This window comes from Sycon ciliatum, chromosome 1 (genome assembly GCF_964019385.1).
Source record: "Sycon ciliatum chromosome 1, ocSycCili1.1, whole genome shotgun sequence".
Lineage (NCBI taxonomy): Eukaryota > Metazoa > Porifera > Calcarea > Leucosolenida > Sycettidae > Sycon > Sycon ciliatum.
The window spans coordinates 42,381,305-42,397,062 of NC_088643.1; the positions used below are offsets into that span (position 1 = coordinate 42,381,305).

The window sequence follows — 15,758 nt, forward strand, 5'->3', positions numbered from 1 at the left end:
TACTTGCTGGCTTCCAACTTTTGCCTTTTCTGGGAGCTGCACCGCCAACGCGTCTGCCCATCTCGCCGTCAAAGTTCCTTCAAGCTACCGGTATCTTTCATGCGACTTGGGAAAGAAAGGCACGACTCCAATACTGTTTGTAGTTGCCGAAGAAATCTCTTTTCCTGATGTTCGTAGTCTCCTTTCAAAAAGGTGCATGGCACGCTTTCAAGTACGCTTTTTGTTCACTTCTTCCGTTTGCAAGGAGAACTTTGCAAGTGATAGTCAGTTCAAGTAAAATAGTGGATGTTATGTCCAACCCCATAATTATTATGGGATTGGACATAATGGACATAACATCCTCACATGTACGCTAATGTGAATATTATACTGATCTATAGTACTAGTGATGGCTTTCTGATTGTGGATTCGATGTGCTTTCATTATTTCATTGTAGTAACATGCGCCAAGACAAGGAGAACAAACCACCAGCTGAAGGGAAGAGAAGAGTATGTGGCGCACCTGATGGTGCATCACACGAATCTGCTACCAGTCTGCAAGGACATCACCTGGAGAAGTCAACACTGAAGATGACTTCGCTGAATGTAAACCTCCAGGTGGATGGAAAAATGGCAAGTAACGTGTATTCAGATGTTGTTTTTAAACCAGCGCTGACTTGCTCCAGACGAACAACCAATTAGTGAGCCGATGTCTATTATCAGTATTAAAGACAATGTGGCATTGTCATGTTACGTCACTCCACCTTCAACCACTTTTAGAAAACAAATTCCACTGTTTGACAATGATAATCTCATCATGTCACCAAGAGCAGGTTCTTCTGTTTGGCAATGGTGTGCGTTTGCAAATGAAGTGTCACTGACATCACCACTCTACTGCTGAGTAGTGAGTACTCTACATTGTACTGGTTTTATTGTTATTATACTGATCTAATAACAATAAAAATAAAATATATATATGTTATTATTATTTTTATTGGTGAGAGCCTTCTTGAGGAGGAAATTTTATTGTTACTTTCACAACAGTGGGCCGAGAGTGGGCAACGAAGTGCCCTGCTCAACTGGTGGTTTGGAACAAACTTTCCTTTGCTCCTCTCACCTGATGAAAAATGACAACAAAAAAGATTTCAAGCGAAAATGCTTGGTGGGTCTTGCATGGTCTGTACAAGGTGTGTAGTGTAATCTTTTCATTGTTCCATTTTTGTTCAAACTGTTAGAAAATTCACATTCAAGTCAACGAACGGACAGAAGCGCTTTTTGATGCTACTGATTTGAAGGCGAACAGTGTAAGTATTGCTTCATCATACCAAGCAGACCGTACACATAAATGTGTGTATGTGTGTGTGTGTGTGTGTGTGTGTGTGTGTGTGTGTGTGTGTGTGTGTGTGTGTGTGTGTGTGTGTGTGTGGACGTGTTACCCGCGGGCTGCGTGTGACTGAAACGTCATGAGTAACTGACGAGAAATGCATGCACCCTGCGGATGCTACATCCCTGCATCCATAGCACTAGTAATGGGAATAGTAGTGATGTAACTAATTCGGCCTATCTGGCTCTTCACGAATTTCTAGTGCATGTATCTGTGTACCGTGTGAGAACTGCTGCAATTTTGTCGTCAAATCCATAAAAAGAGTGACAGTGCTAAGTGGTGGTCACCATGGTAACATAACTGTTGCATTGTATGATACTAGCGAGAGTCCATAGCCCCAAGAGTGTGCAACTCTGTACATGGGGATTCGCGCGGCGGAATTCCAACATTATGTCAAAATGACGTACACGTTCGTTGCGCTTGTACTACGCCCTGGTTCCAAGCACCGCAGACTGAGGAGTTTTGGCCTCTGTGCCTCAGCGACATGACGTAATGTTGGAATTCCGCCGCGCAGTGGGCCTACAGTAGCCAGACCCCAGCTGCACACTCTTGGGGTTATGGACTCTTGATACTAGTGATGTGGGTTTTCCCCGTGCTTACATGGACTCTTGATACTAGTGATGTGGGTTTTTCCCCGTGCTTACATGGACTCTTGATACTAGTGATGTGGGTTTTTCCCCGTGCTTACATGGACTCTTGATACTAGTGATGTGGGTTTTTCCCCGTGCTTACACGCACAGGTTGTACGTTTGTCAGTGATCTCATCTGGAATAATGTCTTCTACGGACATGTGTGTGCTGCCTCAAGCCGACAAAGTCTCTACCCAAGCTGATTGGATCCTGCCTGGACCCTTTCCAGTAGGAGAACACAAGTCGGCAAGCGTTCAAATTGAAGGTATTTCCCTCATGTCTAAAGAATACTGCTTTTAATTATGAAGCAAGAACGCAGACTCCCCCCCCCCCCCCCCCCCCCGCATTACTTGTATCATTGCATCCTACTTCCTTTAGGAAGGCATTATCCACCTCAGAAATGTTACAAATGGCAAGGATTTCACTGTGAATTTTTTCAATTTTTTACCCTCAACGGGGCACAGAACAGAAATGTTTGACTTAAGTTCAACGCCATCACCCGACGGCCGTGAAAAAAAAACTTTCCCGTACCATGATGTACTATGCCACAATCACGTCACATGGTTCAAGTGGCCAACAGTCATAGGCCATGCCATGTGTCCCACACATATCCCTTATTCCAGGTCACAAAATACGTTATGCCTCCCAGTGACAGCACTATTGGATGATCGTGCATTCTGCTTCGGAGTAGGAATTTAAAAAATCTGCTCCCTGTACATCGGCACGTCGCCCCTACATCCCCTGTGTCTTGTTTTGTGTTTGTCTCCACATGTCTCTTGGTAGGGCTGTGTTCCCAGTAAAAAAATGTGGTTGGTGCATTGCTGTTACTTTATGTAGTGGCTGCTCAATGCAGATAGTGTTCAACATGTGTTAGTGCACTGCAATGCACTTATTCATTTTTAAACGTGTGCTGTTTAACTAGACATGGTGTGTCGGCTGTACGGCTGTTTCCAGACTGCATTAATCTATTTTATACCTTGTTCGCCTTCCGCTGCCAATACATTTCTGCCATTATATTGGCCTCTCCTGATTCCTGATTGTATGGCTTTCCAGCACTTTTAATGCTATAATTATGATTGATGATTGATGGTACTCAAACTGTATCATTATAAACTACTAGTATGTGAGGATGAACTCGTTTGGCGTACGTTCACCCCCAGCTATGACTACTAGTAACTGCTGTGATTCCTGCCCTCATGCTCCAAAGTACTAATCATATTCCGCCATGATTCCGGTAATGTTCAGGTCAGCGCTCGCGATGAATTTCATCTTGTGCGCGCGCGCGCGCGCGTGTGTGTGTGTGTGTGTATGTGCGTGTGTGTGTGTGCGTGTGTGTGTACGTGTGTGTGTGTGTGTATGTGTGTGTGTCTCTATCTGTGTGTTTAATTGCTGTACATTGCCCCGGATCAGATATACAAGATGGGATCAGCATGGAGCTGTACCTTAACTTGAGTGGCAGTGACGAAATTAGCCTGGGTGATCTATATATAGGTAAGTTCTTGCCATACTCATGATAAGTATCTGTTGACAAGCGGTGGGGTATTGAAGCAGCCTGTACGCACTTTGACGTCATTGCAGGATTCTAACAACAGTTTCCCTGGGTATATATGGAAGACACGTATTTATTTATAAGATGAGGTGTGAACGAGGAAGCAGGGTGCATGTACATATAGGTGATGATGATGGCACAATGTGTGCCGATTGTTGATGGCTGGGTTCTCTATTGCTATTATACATCTCAATTCTCTTGTGGTTCTCAGTCTTGTGGTTGGCAATGATCCTTATGTCTCCGTTCCATCCTTATGTCGGCAGTTTGTGTTTGTTTGTTTGTGTGTGTGTGTGTGTGTGTGTGTGTGTGTGTGTGTGTGTATGTGTGTGTGTGTGTGTGTGTGTGTGTGTGTGTGTGTGTGTGTGTGTGTTGAGGTGTCACCTGCAGGCTGACTGAAACGGCACGAGTAACTGACGAGGAATGCATGCCACCCTGCAGATGCCGCAGGCAATCATAGTGAAATGCATAGCACATAATAATCGCATGGGTTGCTGCTAGTGCTGTCGGAGTCGCAACTGATACTGTCGTCAGAGTTACAACTGCATCTTGTTACATAATTCTCTATTCCAGTTTCTTGTGGCTTTCCAGATTCGGAGATTCAGCCAAGGATGCTTTCTTCAATAAATTGATGTTCTTAGCACAATGGTTGTATACTAATAGTGATCGAGCTTTTCTCATGGCAAAATCCCTTACATTCGTCACGTGATTAGGTCTGAATTGTTGTTCAAGTGACCCTGTCTGCCTGCCACATGCACACTTCTTGGTCTTTGTTCTTATATTTCATCATCTCTGGTATGGGAATTAGCATCATGGATTTCTGTGCAGTTTTTTTATTTGGAATTTTTTTGGACCGAGCATGGAATCCCGCAGGAAACGACTGTCGTTGAATATCTGATTCTGTTGCCAGCATGCTAATATCTTCAATGTGCGTTTTTTGCATGTGCATTTGTAATTATGTAAACAAAGGTGCCACAGTTCAAGTGACATGTCGCAATATTCTGAAGAAGAGTCGAGGCTTCTTGCAACTTCATCTCTGAAATAAGGAATTCGTACTCATTGTTCCTATTACCTGATGATGGCCAAGCGCTGAAACATTGTAAAACAAAGTAACTGGTTCGGATGTGCAGTGCTATGGGAATGGGGTCAAATTCCCTATTTCAGAAGTTGTATGTTGTTGTCTGAACATTATTTGGATTGCAATTATCTTGTACCAGTAGACATCTACTAGTGCATTCTGTAGATAGCTAAGACCTCCATCCTTTACCCAACACCAAATACATACAAGGAGCTATCAGAAATAGTTTTAACCCTAGAACTACCAACATTTCAACTACCCTAGAAGTACCGGAGGCATCATAATTATGACTCCACTGGACTTAAACATACCTGCTTGGAATTATTTTCGGCAATATGTGCAGAAACAGAAATCCTTGGGGTAAAAGGTACCTTTTAAAAGGAAGAACCAATGGCAGGTGCACTATCTTGGAGACCAGCAGCTGGCATTGCGCGCAGCGAAAGGGCGACCTCTCGTCAGTTTACGGAAAAATAAAAGAGCATTTGCTTGCCATGCTCATCCTGCAAACTCTACATTTAAGTCCATTACCCCGGAAATGGCTGCTGCTGGGCCAACCTGCTGGATTTTTCTCAGCCAGGTTGGTCATTCTTTGACTACTGTGATAAATACATTTACGAGCGAAAGGAGAACGTGGTGTCGCGACTCATAGCAAACGAATAATTTCCGTTCGACGTCGTGTCCGGAGACCATCTTCGTGATCAACCCTCAAGTAGCAGAGTAGTTCCTGGAAACTATTTTTAGGGATTTTACTTGATTATATGGCGTCCATTCCTATCCAGCCGAAGGGCCGTCGGCACATTATTGCGGGTACAAAGGACGCCTCTTGCGTAAATTTGCGAAACCAATGCCATGATATTGCCTTCACTCAAAGTAGAGTCCTCTCCAATTTTCTGTTTTCCCTCCTACCTTGTGCACTTGATCATGACATGGATCATATTCCGGTCATTAACTGCAAATAATGCATCTGCCCCATCTTCAAAATTGTGAATATCTCGGAAAAGACTGCAAACTTCGGTAGCAACAACCGGTTGCGCGCGTTCGCGCTTGCTTGGTGCAACACATTTTCCACTATCTACCAATTTTGCCAGAGAACATGAAGGAAATCCTGCCCGAGTTTTGGAGATTGATGTTCTGTTATGTGTATGGCTCCATAGCTTTATCACCACCATTATCCTCTTGCTCCCTTGACTCCGGTTCCGTATCAGACTGATCGAGAAGCCGGAGCAATTAGTATTCATTCATCTTCATCTGGAGCATATAACTATGTGTCTCTGTGTTCGGTCACTTCTAATTGCTCGCGCACAATGCTCCAGGCACTCTCCTCGCATTTATCCCCAAACTCCTGCCCAAAAATTTCAAAATCAAATGAAATGATAAATTATATCGGCAGCGACACTGCGCCTACTGAACATGGCTTCCGCCAGACCAACGTAAACTCAAAGGACGTTACTAGATTGTTATAACTGCCCTGGCACTTCATATCGTTCTATGCTGCAGATGACATAACAATGTGGATCACTTTCCAAACTTAGGACAAACAAATTTTTCTGTTTCGCAGGATTCGAGATTACGATATTGACCATAACGATACGTGAAATGTGCATATTAGCATGTCCATATGTACAAATCACCACCTTCATGGTCCCCAATCTCCTTGCTCCCAAATGTATTCCTCTTCACGTTATTCACGTGTGGTTCTAAGCCAAATTCGCCCTTTTATTGATGCCTATGGTATGTGAAGTCATATGATGCCGCGCGGTAGTTCTAGGTAGCACCCCCTGGCATTTCGGAACTGTACTAAATTTTTGAAAACACAACCCACTGCAAAATAAATAAAAGTCACAAAATTTGGGGAGATTCAAAGCCCCCATATAACAGCAATCCCATTTTGAAATTCGCAAATGCATCATATGATGCCTCCGGTACTTCTAGGGTTAAACTGGTCAGTCCATGCGGTGAGCTGTGAAGCTTCATTTTTCACATTTTTTCGCCAAAAATATGAACTCCTCCATCCTCATGGCTAAAATTATCAAAGGAGGCTTTGGTGCTGAGTCCAATTGTGTAAGTCCGGAGATCGAGGTCGGAGCCAAGGTTCTCGAGGATGACATAATCTTCTTGCCAAAACAATGTGATGACATAATGTGTGAAGTGATCGGGCCCTGGCAATGTATGGCCGTTACAGTAGACCTGCTATGTGCTGGCAGCAGCAATGACAACTTTCGGGTGACTGGTTTCCTGCCCAGCCTTGCTGCCAGTCCCTCAAACCTTGATACGGGACACTGCGGCAGGGCATGCGGCACTTTCTTTGACTAAGGTCATCCGTCACCTTCTCACTGTTACACCCAGGTCATTTAGACATGCACAGGTGTTCACAATCAAAGACAGTGGTATGCAGTATTCATAGCATGAATTGTTTGCCAGAATTATCATCTTTCAGGCCCCCATGTCAAGAGCAGCTGCTCCATTGAACTTAGGAGCTTCGTCATTGGACCCTGCAGGGCAATACTCATCAGGTTAACCAGGAAATGGTTTTTTGGTGAAGCACCCCCCCCCCCCCCTCCCCCCTCCCCCCTCTCAATGGTAAAGAGTGCCAAATATGGCATACATGCACATGAAGTACTGAAGTGCATGTGAGAGAGTGCTCTACAGTGCAAGGTCTAGGCTCTAGGACAATTAAAGAGGTGATCCACACAGCCAGGACAGAGAAAACATCCAGGAACTGTTGGATTTCTGATGACAGTGGAAGCCCGAGAAAGGCTCAGATTTTAAAGTTTTTAGCACATATTTCAAGTCCTCACACCTTGCAGCACTACTCTAGTGCCAGTTATGCGGCCCCTATTCCCTGGCCACAGGAAGGTGAAATAAATAAATAATGGGCTTGCCCGTAAACATCACACCACTCTTTGAATAAGAGAGCCTTATAGATGTACCACAAGCACAGCGGCTATGTAGTGCAGTCCCCATCAAAAGCAAACCGACCACACCACAACACGCAATCATTATCGAGTGAACACAACCGTATTGTGTTGACACAGACTACTTTCGGTGTTATTCTAGATCCGAGACTTCGCTTATCTCAAGTAATTGTATAAGCAAAGCAGAAGGTATGAGCGGAAGCAGAGGTATTGCCAGAGAGAACAGTGACAACAGTGAAGGATAGGTAACAAATAGTCACATGAGAGACTTGGCGAATACGCTGACAGCGCCCAATTGCTACTTACACTATTCTCCTGGGTAAACTAATAATTATTAAGCACCATGCAAACATCAACCCTTGATCTATTCCTGCCCAGATGTTGGGAATATATAGGGGTATGACTATGGGCATGGGCATGTTGACAACCTCGGAGTCAGATAATGAGGCACACTGTATTTTGATCCCTGGTGAAGAGGCAAGAATCGCTGAACTGTACCATACAAGGGCTTAAAAGCCAATGAAAACATTCATACTCGGACTCGAGTGCTGGAATATGCACCCTACGTGCTTCACGCACCAGGTTCTGAATCCACATCTGTGTCCTCAAATGCTTCATACTCATGGTTGATTCCATACACTAACATGTGCACTCGCACTCATGCCCAATTTCATCCATGGACCTGTGCTGCTCGCTGCGCGCCCTCCGGCCGCTTTGAAAGGTCTTTTATATCTTTTCGAGACCGTTTTCACGGTATCTCTTCATGCCCAGCTTTGCTGTATTCAAAGCATTGCTTAGTACAAATCCATGTCAGTACATTCATTTCCTTTTCCTGAAATCTTCAATACCTTTTCTGCGGTATCATTTTCATGCCCACTCAGAAGTGCGGCTTAGTACAGACCCATATCAGTATGACAATCATACTGATATTTTAAGATTGATTCAAATGGCGGTAGATCCACACCCGGCAATATGGCGGTAAATACACGCCTGCCCACACACGTTCTCTAGGCTGCAAATTTATTCTGGCACAGAGCTCTCCTTCTCACCACCACCACCATCAGTTCGCGCCTAGTCGATGCATGGCTGGTGGCATCCAAAATGGCAGGCTGGTACATCAGGTAGCGCATGGCACATAGCAGATGACACAGCAACGACATAGCTCGATTGCAACGTACGTTTCGTCCCCGCTGGACCCATCAGGCAATCTTCCTCTTGGCTGTCATCACACGGAGCTTGACTCGGGAGAATGAAGTTGAAGACACCAATGCAGTGGCATGTATGGTTATATTAAGTTAACGTAGCTCGCAATAGAGCTATGTCGTCGCTCTGCCATCTGCTATGTGCCATGCGCTCCCCGGATGTACCAGCCTGCAATGTCAGATACCACCAGCCATGCATCGACTACGCGCCAGGCGCGAAATGATGGTGGTGGTGGTGGTGGTGATGGTGAGAAGGAGAGCTCTGTGCCAGAATAACTTTTCAGCCTAGAGAGCGTATGTGGGCAGGCGTGTATTTACTGCCATATTGCCGGGTGGGTGTTTACCACCACTTGAATCAACCATAAGTAAAGATGGGTTGGTGTCTTCAACTTCATACTGATATGGTGGTTTATACCCAAACCTTCATTTTCTCACAAAACAACAGTGGAATGCAACATTTCACCAGCAAGAGAAGGTCCAGTTTAAACTCTGATCCCGGGAAGCATGCCATTACAGGTTTTTTTTAGATAGATGCAATGGTCATGCACTCCCATTGGGTCATGTACCCAGCTGGGAGGACTTGCTGATTCGCGTCATGGCCGAGGCTACATGTCACGTTGAATGCCTAAGATGATATTCCATGTGCTATACACCGGCAATCATGTAATGACCCCAGGACGTATTAAAACTAGTGAAAGAAATTTGAAATTAACTTAATAGAGCAAGATTAGCACCTAAGTAAAATCTACAGGTCTAGCGCTCATGTATCCATAAGAATTAAAGAGCATTGTGACACATGTATGCGTCAATGTTGCTTTTACTACCGTTCCTCCATGAACAATGCATTGTTCGTGTGGAACGAGGGTGGATTTGCTGCCATTCAAACCATGACCAGCCGCATGATGCAAGCTAATGCACGGGGAGTCTCAGTCGGAGAGTCTCGGTCGGAGAGTCTCGGTAACAACACCCCAAGCGCATGGGTAGCACACCAGACGGTAGCACATTTGCCTTGTCTCGCCCAACACAGTGCAGCATGTGTTACCTGTTCGTCACAACCGTGCACGGTCGACACGCGGAATTATTCCGCCTGGGTTCTGGTGCTGCAGCGGGGGGACGGCTGCCAGGACTGGTTGTCGTAGAGCAAGTGTCGTCGACTGATTTCCGATGTGCCATCTCTGCAGGCTTGTCCTTGGAGGTCAGGAATACAGCCTGGCACGCTTGAGTTTGAAATCCAGCACCTGCTGCAAGAATGGTCTGTTGAATTGTTTTAAAAACAGAGAGCATACAGGGCACAATCCTAACCCTATCCACCAATAGATTATGTGCCATGTACATTGAATGTGATGCGGACATTTTTGCACCAGTGTGAGTTCACGGTTTGCAAAACCCTAGCAGATTGGAGACGTTTTCAAATTGCCCCCACTATGGCAGTATAAACAGTACACATTGATATCAAATTCCAGTTTTTAGCACCACTTAACTTCAACACTCACCCTGCAAAAGTAGAGAATGTTTCTCATGCGTCCAGGTTCCAGGTTTACAGTTTGGCACCCATCAGAAGGCAACGATGCACAACTAACTATGACAGTAAACTTCTTGCACCTGTATTCTGGAATCGCTTTCGCAGAATGCATACTTCCCTCGCCACATGCAGCACACAGAAGTCAGTCAAGCATGCCATCTCGTATCTTCTTTTCCACTCAGTGCAGTTTGGATCAACTGTACAGATGTGATTCGGCTAACAACTTACCGACTCGACCATCCTCCGCTTGTCTTCTGTGTCCAGGCTGGGTAGGGGCACTGTGTCGGAGCTCAGGGCCGCGTCAGGATCTAGCGTGACATGTGTCAACACTGATTGATCAACCAGGATGGTGATATGGAAGTTCTCCTCACTGAAACCAGGACAGCAAAGGACATGATCGGAAAGTTTGGTTGCACACGGTTGCAATGATATCACGCTGACAGAGGCAAACATGGAACATAGGGACGTAGGGAGGTATTCCAGGGTGGTTCTTTCAGCCCTTAGTGTAGTACCACTGCGGGGCCCTTCCCTAGTAAAGACAATTTGCAATTAAAAAGCCAAACATCACTCCATTTCATTAAGTGGGCAACCAGGGTAAGAAGAACTGAGGCCAATGCCTCAGTGCCCTTAGTGACCATAGGATGTCTGACATTCCTGCATTATACGCAGTATCTGTTGAACCATAGACTTGGACAGTATAGGTAGTACCTTCCCCTCCTCACGATTCTTTTAGGAATGAGCTAATATGTCTGAGGCCAGAGTAATGAGTCAAACTATGGCAATGACACGACACACTGCTGGAGAATGAGAAGGCGATGTGGCCGCATACATGTTTCTTGTGAAGCCGCAGTGAACCAAGTTGAGAAGGGATGGTTTCTTGGATCTTGGATGAGACACGGGAGCTGTTTGTTTGATGCTACAGATTTTTTAAGTGGAATATGCTTCCTCTCATAGTAGGCTCATACACATGATGAGAATCACACACCTCCCCCTCAGTCTTAGAAGCATTCATGTACTCATGTGGTGTGCCAACCTTGGGGAAAATTGTCATGATGAAACTTTTCTCTCTGAAAATTCTACTTTGAGAGCCAAGCTAAGAATGCATGGATGCAATGTCATGCTGATATGACTCCACTGGCTCGGTAGACTTACGGCAGAATGATTGGCACCTCGAATGTACAACACGGCCGCACATCGCAGAGGCGTATTCTCCAGACTGAGTTTAAAGAGCACCGGTGAATACTGTGTGGAGCGCTGCTTCTCAAAGTGATATCAAACCTATGCTTCTCACCAGCTCTGAGGAACTGCGATGGCGGCGGGAAGCGAGTGAAGTGCAGTTTACGACTGCTTTCGTCGAGCAGAACACCACTGAGGCCAGCGGTAAGAATCAGCAAGGCTCTTCCATTTCTAAAACCGCGTTTTAATGTCAGCCCAACAAGAACGTCTTGCACGGCACAGAACATGAACAAGAAGAACAGCAACACACCCAGGTTATTCACTGCAGCAGCCGGTGTGGTATTTCAATGGCAGGGCAGGTACATGAGAGCAGCGGAGACAGCACAGCCATAGCCCAGGAGCACCTCTACACACCTCTACACATAGTGAGGTAGATGGCGGAAGGACATTAGCCGACATCGGTTTGACCATTGCACATACACGTACAATATTTCCCCGAAAGTAAGTCGCAACTGTTTACACTAAACTTCAAGAGCAAAGAAGGGGGAGTGACTTGATACTAGCTTCTGCAGGCGCTAGCCAACCACATGCAACCGGATACGACGAAGCATTTTGTACACATTTTTACCAGTTTGTACACAAAATCATGCACCGGTATACGGATCGCGAGGTCCGGTTATGTTGTATGCATAACATATGCTGCACATCGGTAACCAGCGATTTTCTTCCGGATGGCGAGGGATCCGGATAAACGAGGACCGGATAAACGAGGACCGGATAAACGAGGACCGGATAAACGAGGTCTGCCTGTAACCCCTAACACCTAACAGTACTGTACAGGTCTACTGGTCTACAGAACAAAAGAACTCTTGAGTCTTGTTTGCTTAGGCACTAAACATAATACAATCATGTAATATTATCCTTACACGCACATGCATACACAGACACTGACACACACAGACACACACACACACACACCAAATGCACACACGCACACACACACACACACACACAAACACAAACGCACGCGCGCGCGCACACACACACACACACACACACACACACACACACACACGTACACTCCACAAACAGACGCATACACATGGTCTAGCTCATTCCAGAGTTACGGTAAAGTCAGTAACCTATTATCTTACGATCCTCATCTTCACTCCGCGGAGCATGGCTCGTCCGTTCTTCATGCCGCTGTGTACCAACACTGTCCTGTGGTTCCTCACACGCATGGGCCATTGCTTTCTGACTCCTTTCCTTGATTTTCACGTTTCCTGGAGAGTATTCAGGTCAAACAATCGTCAGAAGTTGAAGTTCTGTATCTGGATTCGTATTCGGCCTTGAACTTCGTTTTTCAAACGCAGTGTCGCTACTGGCACCGGTGCAACAACCGTTACAATTATTCTTCTTGTAATGTGTGCTGGACAGTGGACTCCTTGGCGCAGTGAAATTCTTGAATCTCCAGCTAACTTTCAAAGATCAGTACAGTTGCTATGCATGAAAGGAGCAGGCGTTACACGAAATCGGTTTATTGTGTGTCTCTAGCTCTGCGCACGCACAAGACTTACATTGCAGTGTAAACATGTAAGATTGTAGCGCAACTACACTACAGTACGTGGAGATCTAGTAGTACAAAGTCATGATTGTCGTAGTTTGTGGTGGTCTAACAGTCATGGTGCATATCGTAAGGATTAGGTGGTTTCCCCTAAACAGCATGACCTGAACAGGGCGATGCCAGCTGTCAAGAGAGCACTTCAGATTTACCGCGAAGGTTTCGGAGGAGTGACAGGGCACGCGGATTTGCCGTGCATACTACTACTAGTACTTGACAAAATACACAGCTTTAGCATGCACCGACCAGGCATGAGGGACTTACCAGCCAGAGCTACTGTGGGAATTCCCGGGCCCCCAGATCTTTGACAGTTCGTATGATGAGAAGTGTATACAATTTAAAATGTCACGTAGATTTAGCTCGAGTAGGTGTACTATAATGCGACAATGTCAATGCAGCCCTGATAGCGTGGAGGTGCTACCTCCTGGGAGGGTAAGTACGAGAGTAGTATTCTACTCTCGTCTTTATGTAGTCCTGGCGCACTGCCAACGCTTGTCGGGGAAGTGCACGTACATGTACATTTACCTAACCGTAACGGTTGGCTTCTTGTCTTAGGCCTCCTTCTAACATATCAGAGATAGAGATAGAGTCCTTGGCTTCAGTTGGCCACAAGGACTTCTTCACATCAGGGTAAGTTAGTGATTTTAGTGTTCGTCCTTACAGTCCCAGAGAATAACTGTTATGCTTTGAAAACCCCATACGTTCTTGGTGTCCTGCTATGCTGTATACATGTGATATTGTTTGTTCTGTATTATTATCATGATTGTGATCATGGGATGATGCCGTTGCTTCGTGTAAATGCCAGACGTTAACGTTTGGCCTTGTAACCTGTGACAGGTAGAGGTAAGTTGTACCATTGCGGATGATCCATCTCCTCATCGACGCAACTAACTTGGAAGAGAAATCTTAATTACGAAACCAGTGTGCCAAGTAACAACACGTTAGTTTAAAGAACGGCGGAGAGGCGAATGCCTTTCCTGATCATTGGCCTCACTCTCTCAAAGAACTGCCGACAACAGGTCCTGCCAGTGGCTAATGTACGCTAAGGGATTGTCTGTCCTGTCTGTTGATTGTCGCTACGATGCAGGAAGGAGTCAAGATGGCCTCCGCCGGCGAGGGATCGGAACAAGGTAAGACCTATGTATTGTACATCGACCGTATTGAAAACCTTTTTTCAGGTCAGATAGTTGCCTCTTCCACGGGTAAAATTAACCAACAAAACAGTCGACTTCAAAAAGGCCAGGGAAACAAAACAAAACAAAACAAAACAAGGGACACGGTGGGTAATCGACAACACACATGTACACGTACAGCATTCAGTCAGCCACAACAATGGATGCCACCGCAGCGACTACGGCGGCAGGCGACTCGACAGGGGCATGGGCAGAAAACATGGAACGGCTACCACGCACACACATTACACTTGCCCGTATTGGCGTTACGCATGAGACGACACCGGATGAATGCCATGCAATGGTGAGGGAGTAGGACACACCGGTCTTCACGGTTTTGAAACCAATGACTGGACGTATTACTAGTAACTTCGTTGCAACAGAGGGGAACGTAGTGAGGTTTATTTGAACCGCGGCTATCTCAACTCGCGGTTAAATCTGGAAACTGAGACAGCCACGGTGAAAACAGAAAAAGCAGAGCAGGCCAAATGCATGCCATCACGGTACCTAAGAACTACGCGGTTGAAAACTTGACCTACATGTACATGTACATGTAGGTCTCCTCGTCGAGACACTGACGGCGGCTAGGATACTCCTTTGGAGGCTCAGCTAGTGGAGAAATAGTGAAGAGAACACTATTGGCGTGTTAAATAAACGGAATACAAGCAGGAGTGGTCTTTGCCCCACCTGGACATTCCAACATTCATGCAACTACAGTGGATAGGAAACGGCGGGAAAAGTGCTAAACGATGTGCACCCCGATGAAAACAAGCACACCGCTAGCAGATGAAGCTATCGCCGACGAACTCAGCTACCGGTGTTCGACGAAAATCGACCAAGCACTTGACCATTGGCTTTGATGACTGCTCGTTTTCAGCGCCAGGATTCTCATCTTATACTAGACGTTGGGACATGTCGAAACAAGTCCGAGCCTCTGCTAAAACCATGCTAGCTCTACAATGTAGACAGTAGGTCTGGGGGGAAATTGGCGGGACTCCTACAAGGCGAGACTGTCACATGTGATACTCGCGTGGTGCGAGTCTCTGGCGTGCACTTCGAAGGGACAGCTGTCGCCAGCCCCTCGCGCCATGGCATTAGTGTGCAGCCTCGAAGCAAGCATGCAGCTAGTTTTTTTCGACATGCCAACGGCTGGCCTGGTTCAACTATAATGACGTACTTCAACTGTGAAAGCCAAAGCCATGTGATCCTGGAGATTTGCCAACCACATGCTGACTGATAAGGGATTATCTTCGGTGCTATCACATTCCTGCTTGTCAGATTACTTAAGAATGGAAATTAAATTATTTAGTACTACTCACGTGTTCCCTTTCATGGTTCCAGCACCAGCTTGTGTCTAGACGAAACGTGCACGCACCGCTCCATGAGACGTGCAACAGTAGAAACGAGTTCCCAACATGTTACAAAAGCAGTATGCCCCCACTTCAGCGAAACCCTTAACCGCGTGGCTCATTCCAACGCGCTCACGATCGCGAACCCCAACCTCCACCACACTCACATGGAACAATATCATTTAA

At 45.9% G+C, this 15,758-nt stretch overlaps 3 protein-coding genes across 4 annotated transcripts in view; 2 read left to right on the forward strand and 1 right to left on the reverse strand.

Annotated features, from left to right (window-relative positions):
- The first annotated feature begins 436 nt into the window (after window positions 1-436).
- On the forward strand, window positions 437-4,646 carry LOC135826828 (uncharacterized). Of its 2 annotated transcripts, none has more exons than XM_065339432.1 (5): window positions 437-611; window positions 1,214-1,282; window positions 2,103-2,256; window positions 3,402-3,482; window positions 3,915-4,646. In XM_065339432.1, the coding sequence occupies exons 1-5, from the start codon at window positions 441-443 to the stop codon at window positions 3,995-3,997; spliced, it is 558 nt and encodes a 185-aa protein (XP_065195504.1). In that variant the 5' UTR covers window positions 437-440; the 3' UTR covers window positions 3,998-4,646. The 2 variants fall into 2 exon arrangements, with proteins under 2 accessions (XP_065195504.1, XP_065195511.1); XM_065339439.1 differs by having other exon boundaries at window positions 3,928-4,646.
- A 4,482-nt stretch (window positions 4,647-9,128) lies between these two features.
- LOC135826851 (uncharacterized) lies at window positions 9,129-12,946 on the reverse strand. The gene is made up of 4 exons (XM_065339456.1): window positions 12,585-12,946; window positions 11,407-11,698; window positions 10,483-10,624; window positions 9,129-9,986 (listed from the first exon to the last, which is right to left on the reverse strand). The coding sequence occupies exons 1-4, from the start codon at window positions 12,676-12,678 to the stop codon at window positions 9,771-9,773; spliced, it is 744 nt and encodes a 247-aa protein (XP_065195528.1). The 5' UTR covers window positions 12,679-12,946; the 3' UTR covers window positions 9,129-9,770.
- Window positions 12,947-13,541: 595 nt separating this feature from the next.
- The window catches only part of LOC135826841 (uncharacterized), a 30,626-nt gene continuing 28,409 nt past the window's right edge, over window positions 13,542-15,758 (forward strand). The window contains exons 1-2 of the mRNA XM_065339447.1: window positions 13,542-13,681; window positions 14,139-14,181. Coding sequence (XP_065195519.1) covers window positions 14,151-14,181 — 31 coding nt within the window. The 5' untranslated portion in view covers window positions 13,542-13,681; window positions 14,139-14,150. The remainder of the gene's footprint in view (window positions 13,682-14,138; window positions 14,182-15,758) is intronic.

Excerpts from the sequence above, each read along its gene's own strand:
- LOC135826828 (XM_065339432.1), top strand. The coding sequence starts at position 441 with ATGCGCCAAGACAAGGAGAACAAACCACCAGCTGAAGGGAAGAGAAGA. Across the intron at positions 1,283-2,102 it reads CTGATTTGAAGGCGAACAGT|GTTGTACGTTTGTCAGTGAT; the intron begins GTAAGTATTGCT and ends TTACACGCACAG. Across the intron at positions 2,257-3,401 it reads GGCAAGCGTTCAAATTGAAG|ATATACAAGATGGGATCAGC; the intron begins GTATTTCCCTCA and ends GCCCCGGATCAG.
- LOC135826851 (XM_065339456.1), bottom strand. The coding sequence starts at position 12,678 with ATGGCCCATGCGTGTGAGGAACCACAGGACAGTGTTGGTACACAGCGG. Across the intron at positions 10,625-11,406 it reads GAGGTGCCAATCATTCTGCC|TGAGGAGAACTTCCATATCA; the intron begins GTAAGTCTACCG and ends TCCTGGTTTCAG. Across the intron at positions 9,987-10,482 it reads AGCGGAGGATGGTCGAGTCG|ACCATTCTTGCAGCAGGTGC; the intron begins GTAAGTTGTTAG and ends ACAATTCAACAG.